At 56.1% G+C, this 12,930-nt stretch overlaps 1 protein-coding gene across 1 annotated transcript; it reads right to left on the minus strand.

The window, feature by feature from the left end:
- Positions 1 to 4,834: 4,834 nt before the first annotated feature.
- Positions 4,835 to 8,392, minus strand: LOC310888910 (adenosine 5'-monophosphoramidase HINT1-like). Its single transcript, XM_083852551.1, has 3 exons — positions 8,212 to 8,392; positions 6,669 to 6,774; positions 4,835 to 5,965 (listed from the first exon to the last, which is right to left on the minus strand). The coding sequence occupies exons 1-3, from the start codon at positions 8,352 to 8,354 to the stop codon at positions 5,711 to 5,713; spliced, it is 504 nt and encodes a 167-aa protein (XP_083708677.1). The 5' UTR covers positions 8,355 to 8,392; the 3' UTR covers positions 4,835 to 5,710.
- Between the last annotated feature and the right edge of the window lie 4,538 nt (positions 8,393 to 12,930).

The following is a 12,930-nucleotide window of genomic DNA, read 5'->3' on the forward strand; positions in this document are numbered from 1 at the left end:
GCCCGGCCCTCCGCGGCGCTCATTGGGCCGACAGATCGCCGCCGACCGCTCCCGCGCCTCGATTGGCTGCCTCGCCTGCCCTCTTCCCTTGTCCCCGCCCTCTCGGCGGCTCCGCTCCCGTCGACCCGGTGCTTATCGGCGCTCAGGGAGGTCGCGTGCCCTCGGGGCGCGGAGGGATCCGACCGGGAGGGAGGAAGTGGGCGCCCGAAAACGGGCTGGGCGGCTCCGCGGAGGGAAGCCGGGCCCTGCACGGCTGGGAAACGAGCTCCACAGAACGGTTGCTCCGATCATAGAATCATAGCATGGCTTGGCTTGGCAGGGACCTTACTTAAAGATCACCTAATTCCAACCCCCCCGCCCTGGGCAGGGACACCTTCCACTAGACCACGTTGCTCAAAGCCCCATCCAACCTGGCCTTAAACACTTCCAGGGACGGGGCATCCGCCACTTCTCCTGGCAACCCGTTCCAGTGCCTCACCCCCCTCTCAGGAAAGAATCTCTTCCAACTATCCAGTCTAAGTCTACCCTCTTTGAGTTTAAAACCATTACTCCTTGCCCTATCGCTCCTCTCCCTGACAAAGAGTCCCTCCCCAGCTTTCCTGTAGGGCCCCCCCTTTGGGTACTGGAAGGCCCCTCCAAGGTCTCCCCGGAGCCTTCTCTTCTCTCTCCAGGCTGAACCACCCCAACTCCCTCAGCCTGCCTTCCTGGGAGAGGTGCCCCAGCCCCCTGGTCATCTTCGTGGCCCTCCTCTGGACGCGTTCTAGTACGTCCCCGTCCTTCTTGTGCTGGGGGCCCCAGAGCTGAACACAGTACTTACTCTAGGTGGGGCCTCACAAGAGCACAGCAGCAGAGAGGGAGAATCACCTCCCTCGACTTGCCGGCCGCCCTCCTTTTGATGCGGCCCAGGATACGGGTGGCTTTCCGGGCTGCAAGCGTCCATTGCATTGCCGGCTCCGGTTGACGAGCTTCTCATCAACCAACGCCCCCAGGCCCTTCTCCTCAGAGCTGCTCTCCATCCATTCTCCGCCCAGCCTGGATTCGTGCTTAGGATTGCCCCGGACCAAATGCGGGACCTCGCGCTCGTAGCCCCAACTATTATTTATGACCCTATCAGCTCCACCCCAAACACGCTGGTGGCTTTTGGGCGCTGCTCCCCGCAGGCAGATCCCCGCTTTTGCCAGGGCAGGCCTTACCTTTTCAGAAGTTGCTCCACAACCTTCCCTGAGAGCCCCACTTCAACTGCTGGTGTTTCTAAGGGGGAAAGCTGCACCTCCCGCGCACGGGGTGGCGGGGAGGAATACAAAGCCTGTGCTCAGCCCTGGCACATCACAACTGGGTTTGTGCTCAGCTGGGGAGGAGGCTTCTGGAAAAATAGGCAGTGCCCCCCAAGGCTGCCCAAGCGTGGTCCGCGGTGCCCTGCAGCAGCCCCAGGGAGAGCGGAGCTCAAACTGGCCCGACACGGCGGCAGGGACGTGGCCGTCCCCACACGCGCGGTTCCTGCCTGAGTAGGCCACAGCGCTTCTGCCTCTCTGACAGGCTTGGAGGGTAACGACATCAGAATACGCTCGCTTTAGTTTGAGGTTCCAGGCGCTACTGCCATCGGGATGGCACACGGGGACGGGGCTGGGGCTGGGGCTGGGGGCAGGCAACCACAGGCAGCTTTAACATCTCAGTCCTCCCCGTCGGCCATCTCCCAGCTACCACGCGGGCCACTCAGTGCGACCAGACACCAATTCACCCAAGGCAACAAAAATATTTACAGAGCTACACCTCTCCTCGTAACTGTTTGTTGTTTACGGCTGAAACCACTCCTGGGATAGGATATGCCACCTGGACTGAGCAAAGCCTTTGATACGGTCCCTCACCACATTCTTCTCTCTAAATTGGAGAGGTATGGATTTGAAGGATGGACTGCTGGGCGGATAAAGAATTGGTTGGCTGGTCGCAGCCAAAGGGTTGTGGTCAACGGCTCTATGTCTGGGTGGAGGCCGGTCACAAGCGGTGTCCCTCAGGGGTCGGCCTCGGGACCGGTGCTCTTCAACATCTTTAGCAATGACACAGACGACGGAATCGAGCAAGTTTGCAGATGACACCAAGCTGAGCGGTGCAGTCGATACAACAGAGGGAAGGGATGCCGTCCGGAGGGACCTGGACAGGCCGGAGAAGTGGGCCCATGAGAACCTAATGAGGTTCAACAAGGCCAAGTGCAAGGCGTTGACCTTGGGCTGGGGCAATCCCAGGTATTTCTATAGACTGGGAGAAGAAGAACTTGAGAGCAGCCCTGCGGAGAAGGACTTGGGGGTCCTGATGGACGAGAAGCTGGACACGAGCCAGCAGCGCGCGCTTGCAGCCCGGAAGGCCAACTGTGTCCTGGGCTGCATTAACAAAGGGGTGGCCAGCAGGGAGAGGGAGGTGATTATCCCCCTCTACCCTGCTCTTGGGAGACCCCACCTGGAATACTGCGTGCAGGCCTGGGGCCCCCAGCACAAGAAGGATGTGGAGCTCTTGGAAAGGTCAGTCTCACCTCCGTCCCTGGAAAGGTGTTGGAACAGCTTGTTCTGGATGCCATCTCCAAGCCATTGGAAGAGAAGGAGGTTATGAGGAGTAGTCAGCATGGATTCACCAAGGGGAAATCGTGCTCGACCGACCTCGTTGCCTTCTATGATGGCATCACCAGCTGCGTTGATGGAGGGAGAGCAGTGGATGTCATCTACCTTGACTTTAGCAAGGCTTCTGATACTGTCTCCCACGACGTCCTGCTAGCAAAGCTGAGAAAGCGTGGGATAGACGAGTGGACGGTAAGGTGGGTTGAGACCTGGCTGACCGGCCGAGCTCAGAGGGTGGTGATCGGCGGCGCAGAGTCCGGCTGCAGCCCTGTGACTAGCGGTGTTCCCCAGGGGTCGGTGCTGGGTCCGGTCTTGTTCAACATCTTCATCGCCGACCTTGACGAGGGAATAGTGTCCAGCCTCAGCAAGTACGCCGATGATACAAAGCTGGGAGGAGTGGCCGACACGCCAGAAGGCTGTGCTGCCATTCAGCGAGACCTGGGCGGGCTGGAGAGCTGGGCAGGAAGAAGCCAAATGAAGTTTAACAAGAGCAAGCGTAGAGTCCTGCACCTGGGAAGGAACAACCGCGTGTATCAGTACAGGCTGGGGGATGACCTGCTGGAGAGGAGCGCTGCGGAGAAGGACCCGGGGGTCCTGGTGGACGACAGGTTGACCATGAGCCAGCGGCGTGCCCTGGTGGCCAAGAAGGCCAATGGGATCCTGGCGTGCGTTAAAAGGAGCGTGGCCAGCAGGTCAAGGGAGGTGATCCTCCCCCTCTACTCTGCCCTGGGCAGGCCTCGCCTGGAGTACCGTGTCCGGTTCCGGGCTCCCCAGTACAAAAAGAGACAGGGATCTCCTGGAAAGAGTCCAGCGGAAGGCAACAAAGATGATACGGGGCCTGAAGCATCTCCCCTGTGAGCAAAGACTGAGAGACCTGGGCCTGTTCAGCCTTGAGAAGAGAAGACTGAGAGGGGATCTTATCAATGATTACAAATATCTTAAGTGTGGGAGACAGTGGGACTTGGCCACCCTCTTTTCAGTGGTTTGTGGGGATAGGACAAGGGGCAACGGCCAAAAACTGGAGCACAGGAAGTTCCGCACCAACATGCGAAAGAACTTCTTCACGGTGAGGGTGACGGAGCGCTGGAACAGGCTGCCCTGGGAGGTTGTGGAGTCTCCTTCTCCGGAGATATTCAAGGCCCGTCTGGACGCCTACCTGGGCAGCCTGCTCTAGGGAACCTGCTCTGGCAGGGGGGTTGGACCCGACGATCTCTTGAGGTCCCTTCCAACCCCTACGAATCCGTATATACAGGAGTAAAAATACACGTGTTGATAGCGATAGGACAAGGGGGAATGGTTTTAAACTAAGACAGGGGAGATTTAGCTTAGATATTAGGAGAAAGTTTTTCACTCAGAGGGTGGTGAGGCACTGGAACGGGTTGCCCAGAGAGGTTCTGGATGCCCCATCCCTGGAGGCATTCAAGGCCAGGCTGGACGCGGCTCTGGGCAGCCTGCTCTAGCGGTTGGCAACGCTGCCCAGAGCAGGGGGGTTGAAACTAGATGATCTTTAAGGTGCTTTTCAACCCAGGCCATTCTATGGTTCTATGATATGCTCTTTGAAAGCGTACAGGCTAAAGGAAGGGTCAAATTGGTGCCTCGGGGGCAAATTTCTTCGCCTTCTACGGTTGTCTAACAGTGCCTATTAAGCAAAGAGATTACCAATCGTCTTCCTCCTCTACTTTCTCAGGAATTAAACACCTTTTGTGAAAGACTACAAGCGCTGATAGCATTAGCTAGACCGACTGGGGAACAGTTGAACACGTAAATACTTACTCAAGGTCCATTTGCACAGGTTTCTTTGAGCAGTTCCATCTTCTACGTCAACAAAACAGACCAATGAAAGAGACCAAGGACAAATACAGAAACAGAACAGTTGATCAAGTGCCAATTTAAGAAGCTTTCCCTGAAAGGGCAACAGCATCTCCACCTCCACCCACCCCACCCCTCCCCTCCCTTCCCTTCCCCTCCCCTCCCCCCCCCCAAGTAGTTGACTTCCACAACTATTTTCATCTGACCCCGCAAACGGCAAATTCTATATTACTTCGAGTAGAACAAGGGCTGTTTCTTGTTTCGGTTTGGTTTTTATCATTCAGCTTCTTCAAAAGACTTTAGTCATTCACAGCTGCAATCGTTAACCCCGCAAACAGATCCAGTAACAAAGATCATTCCTCCTGCTAAGGAATCGAGTTTCTTTGTGAGGAACGGAGTCACAAAAATCATTTCATTAGCAAGTTTCAAACACTAAAAATATTTAATAGCATTTTAACGCTCCCACGCTCCAGTAAGCCTTGAACGTAACCGCAATTAAACAAGGAGCACAGCAAAGCCAGAGGTCTAACAAAGCACGAGAGGTGATCGCATTTAAACGCCTTATGGTGCCTTTAGCTAATCCTTCTTCTAGTTCCTGAACAACGGACTTCGTTTAGAAAAAAAGAAGACTCTAAAAATACATACAAAAAAATAAAGGGAACGGCAGCCGAGTCTTGAACGTTCAGAAGCCGACTCAAGCATCCCAGAGCCTTCTACGCTTTGAAAAGCGTCTGTGGGAGAAATTACTTCTCGAAGTTGCGAAACCCACGACTGAAATGAAAGCGGTAGCAAAACTCCTACGGTAGTCAAGAACAGGCTGACAAGCACCTGTCAGAAATCACACCGGGTAGAGTTTATTCTGCCTCCTCGGGACAGGGGCAGACAACAGACGATGCCTGGAAGCTTTCTTCCAACCTTATTCTTCTCTGGTTCTACATCTGCCAGTCCTCGATGCGGCTGTTTCGCAATAAAAGCACGCCCTTTTATTTGGGAGCAGGGGGAAGATAGCAAGGCCTCAAACACACAGCACATCCTAGATCGTCTTAGGGAGATGGAGACCCACAGGACCGCCGAGCGCTTCTATCTTCGCGTTTCAAATGACTGGGCAAACCACCATCTACACGACACTGTCAACAGACCGAAACATTCTTTTAACTTGCAGAACTATTTCCATCGGCAAGACACACAAGACAGAGGTCATATCCCCATGCTCCATCTTTATTGTGCAAATGCTGCTCAAAGCTCTTTATTACCCTCCATAGACAGCCGTCCAGGAAAAAAAAAAAAAAAAAAAATCATACATCAACAGGGGCTAGATTGACGGGCAACATATGAAACCTACTCGGCGGCGACCCGTACGCGTGCAGTGACGCCTGCGGTGCAAAAACCTTAGCCAGGAGGCCGGCCCAACTGACCGCCACCCAGAATACGTAGATGTACACGACAGCCCGAAGGGCCCGAGGGTGGGCATTCACAGCCATCCGGAATCCATTGGTCAGGTCCAGGTTAGCAGCACACTTCTTGCCAACAACCATTACACGCCCAAGAAGCTGGAAAAAGGAAATAACGTTACCTAACATAACGTGCCACGACGCACAGAACGAACGCGAGCGGAGAACCATCCACAGAACACGGTTAGCTAATCCTTCACGATTCAACCGCTGCTCTTTGAATTACCCTCTAGACGGGAACAGACTACAAAACAGTCACAGAAGCTAAATTTGTCTCGGGGGTTAAAGCCCCCGTCATAGCTTCGGGCAACGTAAGCCGCTCTGGCGGAAAATAAAAGCTTCACGGTGCCTTTTCTTTTGCGTGGCCTCACAAAGCCTTGGAACTTGACTTGCATAGCTAACAGCGAAACAAACACCCAGCGCCGCTCAACCAGCTTTCCCTTTCCTCGCCTCTGACCTGCCCAAACCCCAAGCCCTCTTCTGCATAGTCAAAGTACCACCGCCGCTGTCTGGAAACCGTGAAAACGGGCATCAGACCGTACTTCGGAACAACACTGCTTTTTGCACTACAAGCGCGTAGCCGGAGACCAGCATCGCTTTATATCGCCGCTCTTAGTCAAAAAGCTCAACTCCATTACAAGCTAGAGGCAAAAGACTACAGCATCGGAAAACCCAAAATAGCCTACTGTGCGCCCCTCCGCAACATCCAGAGGAAAAGAGGGGACGGGAAAGAGTCTAGGAAGTTACAAACTAGTTACAGGTACAGCCAGCCTAGCGAAAAGAAAGCTCCCACAGTACTCACGGGTCCGCCAGAATCTTCTGCTTCACATAACCGGACAACTGCCTTCTCAGGAAGGACTAGGAAAAAACACTGGAGCCTGAGGCGAACTATCACGGAACGCAAGGCGCTGGAGGAAGAGTAAACAGTTACAACGCAGTCAGCTTCAGAGAAAGGCAACAGCTTAAGCAAATCACTATGCCCCACCGAACTCGTCCTACCGAAGCAGATTATCAGGTACCCCAAACGCGCACGACAAAACAGCGATTCTTCTTAAGCGATCTTTGAATAGGCAAAGTTCTCTACCTTCTACACGCAAAACACACAAGCGGCAAACAATTGCTAACTGTCCTTCAGTTATGTCCAAATATTGCCTCGGCCAGAGGTAGGAAGGCATCTTCAAAGAACCCGGAGTAATCCGGCTGAGGCTGTATAAACTCTCCGTCCTCGATAACGCCACGTACTCAGGGGAAAGAACATTCCAAGTTAGCCCGTTACGGCCGGCTCTACGTCAGACACCTCCAGACCGAGGCCAAGGTATCACCTGCGAAACACGAATACCACCGATCTGTAGGAAACCATCGACTCGCAACTAATTGCGAGGGAACTCCCCAAATCACCAGCAGACCGAAACTGCATACGGCACCAGAAGCAGGATCCAGCACGCAAGGTGACGGGGGCAACGAGACAGCCGAGTACTTCAGATTAGCGACTTCCGGCAGTTTTATTTATTTTAGATGCGACTGAAACAGCGCCGATAAGACTCGATTCCACAGATGCTTTGCACTTCTTACTCACCATCGCCTTTCACTGCGCGACAATCGAGAATTACGAGCCTTCCTCACACTTCTCCCCCCTATAACATCGCTCAACTGTGAAACAGGCCTTCGGTACAGCGAGCTAAGCAAATTCAAGACCATTCGCTATAGCCAACTACACTCCAAAAGCAGTTCTAAGTTCCCCCCCTGCCTCAAGTGAGGACCAGCAGCCTGCGGGATTGACTGGCTTCTAGATGTTTAAGAAAGCTAGGAAAAGCTGCAATTCTTCCCTTTCACAAGCCACTTTGGAGAGAGCGTGCGCTCGCGTGCGCGGTGGGGGTGGTGCCATAACCAAAGCCTAGCACGGCCGAGCCGGGGCGTCTCTAGAACGCTGTCACGAGGCGCATCAAGACCTGCGTTTCTGCTACGCAGAAATGACTGATTACGGTCACTACTGCGATGCTCGCTGCCTATACGCAGGCAGTCCGAACCCCCAAGGAGACCGACTGCGCCGGCGACCCAGTACGCGCCGTGGCACCCCGGGGGCAGGCGGGACGCGCACCGAAGAAGCGCGGGGTTTTAGAGGCGCTGCAGTAGAGAGCGCCACGAGCCGGAGAGACCCCGACCGACCGACCGACCGTCCGTCCGTCCGTCCGTCCGTCCCTCCCTGCCTCCCTCCCTCCCGCAGCAAGGCCACCACCCGCCCTGCCGCACTCCCGGGACCCGCGACGGGCCCTCGTTTCAGAGGGCCTGCGAGCGGCCGAGGGAAGGAAGGAAAGAGAAGACTCGCACGACGACGCCGCGGCTACCTCCTCGCCCACGACCGCTCATCCTCACGGAGAACGTTGGCGGGGACCTCCTTGCCCTTGCAGGCGACCTCTCCGAAAGCGGCTGCAGCGGCAGCGCCGCCGCCGGGCCAGGCGGCCTGCGCCCTAACGATCCCGTCGGCCATGACGGCGCCCGCTCGGTACAACGCCCCCTCCCTTCCCGCACTCGGCCCGGCCCTCCGCGGCGCTCATTGGGCCGACAGATCGCCGCCGACCGCTCCCGCGCCTCGATTGGCTGCCTCGCCTGCCCTCTTCCCTTGTCCCCGCCCTCTCGGCGGCTCCGCTCCCGTCGACCCGGTGCTTATCGGCGCTCAGGGAGGTCGCGTGCCCTCGGGGCGCGGAGGGATCCGACCGGGAGGGAGGAAGTGGGCGCCCGAAAACGGGCTGGGCGGCTCCGCGGAGGGAAGCCGGGCCCTGCACGGCTGGGAAACGAGCTCCACAGAACGGTTGCTCCGATCATAGAATCATAGCATGGCTTGGCTTGGCAGGGACCTTACTTAAAGATCACCTAATTCCAACCCCCCCGCCCTGGGCAGGGACACCTTCCACTAGACCACGTTGCTCAAAGCCCCATCCAACCTGGCCTTAAACACTTCCAGGGACGGGGCATCCGCCACTTCTCCTGGCAACCCGTTCCAGTGCCTCACCCCCCTCTCAGGAAAGAATCTCTTCCAACTATCCAGTCTAAGTCTACCCTCTTTGAGTTTAAAACCATTACTCCTTGCCCTATCGCTCCTCTCCCTGACAAAGAGTCCCTCCCCAGCTTTCCTGTAGGGCCCCCCCTTTGGGTACTGGAAGGCCCCTCCAAGGTCTCCCCGGAGCCTTCTCTTCTCTCTCCAGGCTGAACCACCCCAACTCCCTCAGCCTGCCTTCCTGGGAGAGGTGCCCCAGCCCCCTGGTCATCTTCGTGGCCCTCCTCTGGACGCGTTCTAGTACGTCCCCGTCCTTCTTGTGCTGGGGGCCCCAGAGCTGAACACAGTACTTACTCTAGGTGGGGCCTCACAAGAGCACAGCAGCAGAGAGGGAGAATCACCTCCCTCGACTTGCCGGCCGCCCTCCTTTTGATGCGGCCCAGGATACGGGTGGCTTTCCGGGCTGCAAGCGTCCATTGCATTGCCGGCTCCGGTTGACGAGCTTCTCATCAACCAACGCCCCCAGGCCCTTCTCCTCAGAGCTGCTCTCCATCCATTCTCCGCCCAGCCTGGATTCGTGCTTAGGATTGCCCCGGACCAAATGCGGGACCTCGCGCTCGTAGCCCCAACTATTATTTATGACCCTATCAGCTCCACCCCAAACACGCTGGTGGCTTTTGGGCGCTGCTCCCCGCAGGCAGATCCCCGCTTTTGCCAGGGCAGGCCTTACCTTTTCAGAAGTTGCTCCACAACCTTCCCTGAGAGCCCCACTTCAACTGCTGGTGTTTCTAAGGGGGAAAGCTGCACCTCCCGCGCACGGGGTGGCGGGGAGGAATACAAAGCCTGTGCTCAGCCCTGGCACATCACAACTGGGTTTGTGCTCAGCTGGGGAGGAGGCTTCTGGAAAAATAGGCAGTGCCCCCCAAGGCTGCCCAAGCGTGGTCCGCGGTGCCCTGCAGCAGCCCCAGGGAGAGCGGAGCTCAAACTGGCCCGACACGGCGGCAGGGACGTGGCCGTCCCCACACGCGCGGTTCCTGCCTGAGTAGGCCACAGCGCTTCTGCCTCTCTGACAGGCTTGGAGGGTAACGACATCAGAATACGCTCGCTTTAGTTTGAGGTTCCAGCCGCTACTGCCATCGGGATGGCACACGGGGACGGGGCTGGGGCTGGGGCTGGGGGCAGGCAACCACAGGCAGCTTTAACATCTCAGTCCTCCCCGTCGGCCATCTCCCAGCTACCACGCGGGCCACTCAGTGCGACCAGACACCAATTCACCCAAGGCAACAAAAATATTTACAGAGCTACACCTCTCCTCGTAACTGTTTGTTGTTTACGGCTGAAACCAGTCCTGGGATAGGATATGCCACCTGGACTGAGCAAAGCCTTTGATATGGTCCCTCACCACATTCTTCTCTCTAAATTGGAGAGGTATGGATTTGAAGGATGGACTGCTGGGCGGATAAAGAATTGGTTGGCTGGTCGCAGCCAAAGGGTTGTGGTCAACGGCTCTATGTCTGGGTGGAGGCCGGTCACAAGCGGTGTCCCTCAGGGGTCGGCCTCGGGACCGGTGCTCTTCAACATCTTTAGCAATGACACAGACGACGGAATCGAGCAAGTTTGCAGATGACACCAAGCTGAGCGGTGCAGTCGATACAACAGAGGGAAGGGATGCCGTCCGGAGGGACCTGGACAGGCCGGAGAAGTGGGCCCATGAGAACCTAATGAGGTTCAACAAGGCCAAGTGCAAGGCGTTGACCTTGGGCTGGGGCAATCCCAGGTATTTCTATAGACTGGGAGAAGAAGAACTTGAGAGCAGCCCTGCGGAGAAGGACTTGGGGGTCCTGATGGACGAGAAGCTGGACACGAGCCAGCAGCGCGCGCTTGCAGCCCGGAAGGCCAACTGTGTCCTGGGCTGCATTAACAAAGGGGTGGCCAGCAGGGAGAGGGAGGTGATTATCCCCCTCTACCCTGCTCTTGGGAGACCCCACCTGGAATACTGCGTGCAGGCCTGGGGCCCCCAGCACAAGAAGGATGTGGAGCTCTTGGAAAGGTCAGTCTCACCTCCGTCCCTGGAAAGGTGTTGGAACAGCTGGAAAGGTGTTGGAACAGCTTGTTCTGGATGCCATCTCCAAGCCATTGGAAGAGAAGGAGGTTATGAGGAGTAGTCAGCATGGATTCACCAAGGGGAAATCGTGCTCGACCGACCTCGTTGCCTTCTATGATGGCATCACCAGCTGCGTTGATGGAGGGAGAGCAGTGGATGTCATCTACCTTGACTTTAGCAAGGCTTCCGATACTGTCTCCCACGACGTCCTGCTAGCAAAGCTGAGAAAGCGTGGGATAGACGAGTGGACGGTAAGGTGGGTTGAGACCTGGCTGACCGGCCGAGCTCAGAGGGTGGTGATCGGCGGCGCAGAGTCCGGCTGCAGCCCTGTGACTAGCGGTGTTCCCCAGGGGTCGGTGCTGGGTCCGGTCTTGTTCAACATCTTCATCGCCGACCTTGACGAGGGAATAGTGTCCAGCCTCAGCAAGTACGCCGATGATACAAAGCTGGGAGGAGTGGCCGACACGCCAGAAGGCTGTGCTGCCATTCAGCGAGACCTGGGCGGGCTGGAGAGCTGGGCAGGAAGAAGCCAAATGAAGTTTAACAAGAGCAAGCGTAGAGTCCTGCACCTGGGAAGGAACAACCGCGTGTATCAGTACAGGCTGGGGGATGACCTGCTGGAGAGGAGCGCTGCGGAGAAGGACCCGGGGGTCCTGGTGGACGACAGGTTGACCATGAGCCAGCGGCGTGCCCTGGTGGCCAAGAAGGCCAATGGGATCCTGGCGTGCGTTAAAAGGAGCGTGGCCAGCAGGTCAAGGGAGGTGATCCTCCCCCTCTACTCTGCCCTGGGCAGGCCTCGCCTGGAGTACCGTGTCCGGTTCTGGGCTCCCCAGTACAAAAAAGACAGGGATCTCTTGGAAAGAGTCCAGCGGAGGGCAACAAAGATGATACGGGGCCTGGAGCATCTCCCCTATGAGCAAAGACTGAGAGACCTGGGCCTGTTCAGCCTTGAGAAGAGAAGACTGAGAGGGGATCTTATCAATGATTACAAATATCTTAAGTGTGGGAGACAGTGGGACTTGGCCACCCTCTTTTCAGTGGTTTGTGGGGATAGGACAAGGGGCAACGGCCAAAAACTGGAGCACAGGAAGTTCCGCACCAACATGCGAAAGAACTTCTTCACGGTGAGGGTGACGGAGCGCTGGAACAGGCTGCCCGGGGAGGTTGTGGAGTCTCCTTCTCCGGAGATATTCAAGGCCCGTCTGGACGCCTACCTGGGCAGCCTGCTCTAGGGAACCTGCTCTGGCAGGGGGGTTGGACCCGACGATCTCTTGAGGTCCCTTCCAACCCCTACGAATGTGTATATACAGGAGTAAAAATACACGTGTTGATAGCGATAGGACAAGGGGGAATGGTTTTAAACTAAGACAGGGGAGATTTAGCTTAGATATTAGGAGAAAGTTTTTCACTCAGAGGGCGGTGAGGCACTGGAACGGGTTGCCCAGAGAGGTTCTGGATGCCCCATCCCTGGAGGCATTCAAGGCCAGGCTGGACGCGGCTCTGGGCAGCCTGCTCTAGTGGTTGGCAACGCTGCCCAGAGCAGGGGGGTTGAAACTAGATGATCTTTAAGGTGCTTTTCAACCCAGGCCATTCTATGGTTCTATGATATGCTCTTTGAAAGCGTACAGGCTAAAGGAAGGGTCAAATTGGTGCCTCGGGGGCAAATTTCTTCGCCTTCTACGGTTGTCTAACAGTGCCTATTAAGCAAAGAGATTACCAATCGTCTTCCTCCTCTACTTTCTCAGGAATTAAACACCTTTTGTGAAAGACTACAAGCGCTGATAGCATTAGCTAGACCGACTGGGGAACAGTTGAACACGTAAATACTTACTCAAGGTCCATTTGCACAGGTTTCTTTGAGCAGTTCCATCTTCTACGTCAACAAAACAGACCAATGAAAGAGACCAAGGACAAATACAGAAACAGAACAGTTGATCAAGTGCCAATTTAAGAAGCTTTCCCTGA

The sequence above is a fragment of the Anser anser genome (genome assembly GCF_964211835.1).
Source record: "Anser anser genome assembly, contig: SUPER_W_unloc_3, whole genome shotgun sequence".
NCBI lineage: Eukaryota > Metazoa > Chordata > Aves > Anseriformes > Anatidae > Anser > Anser anser.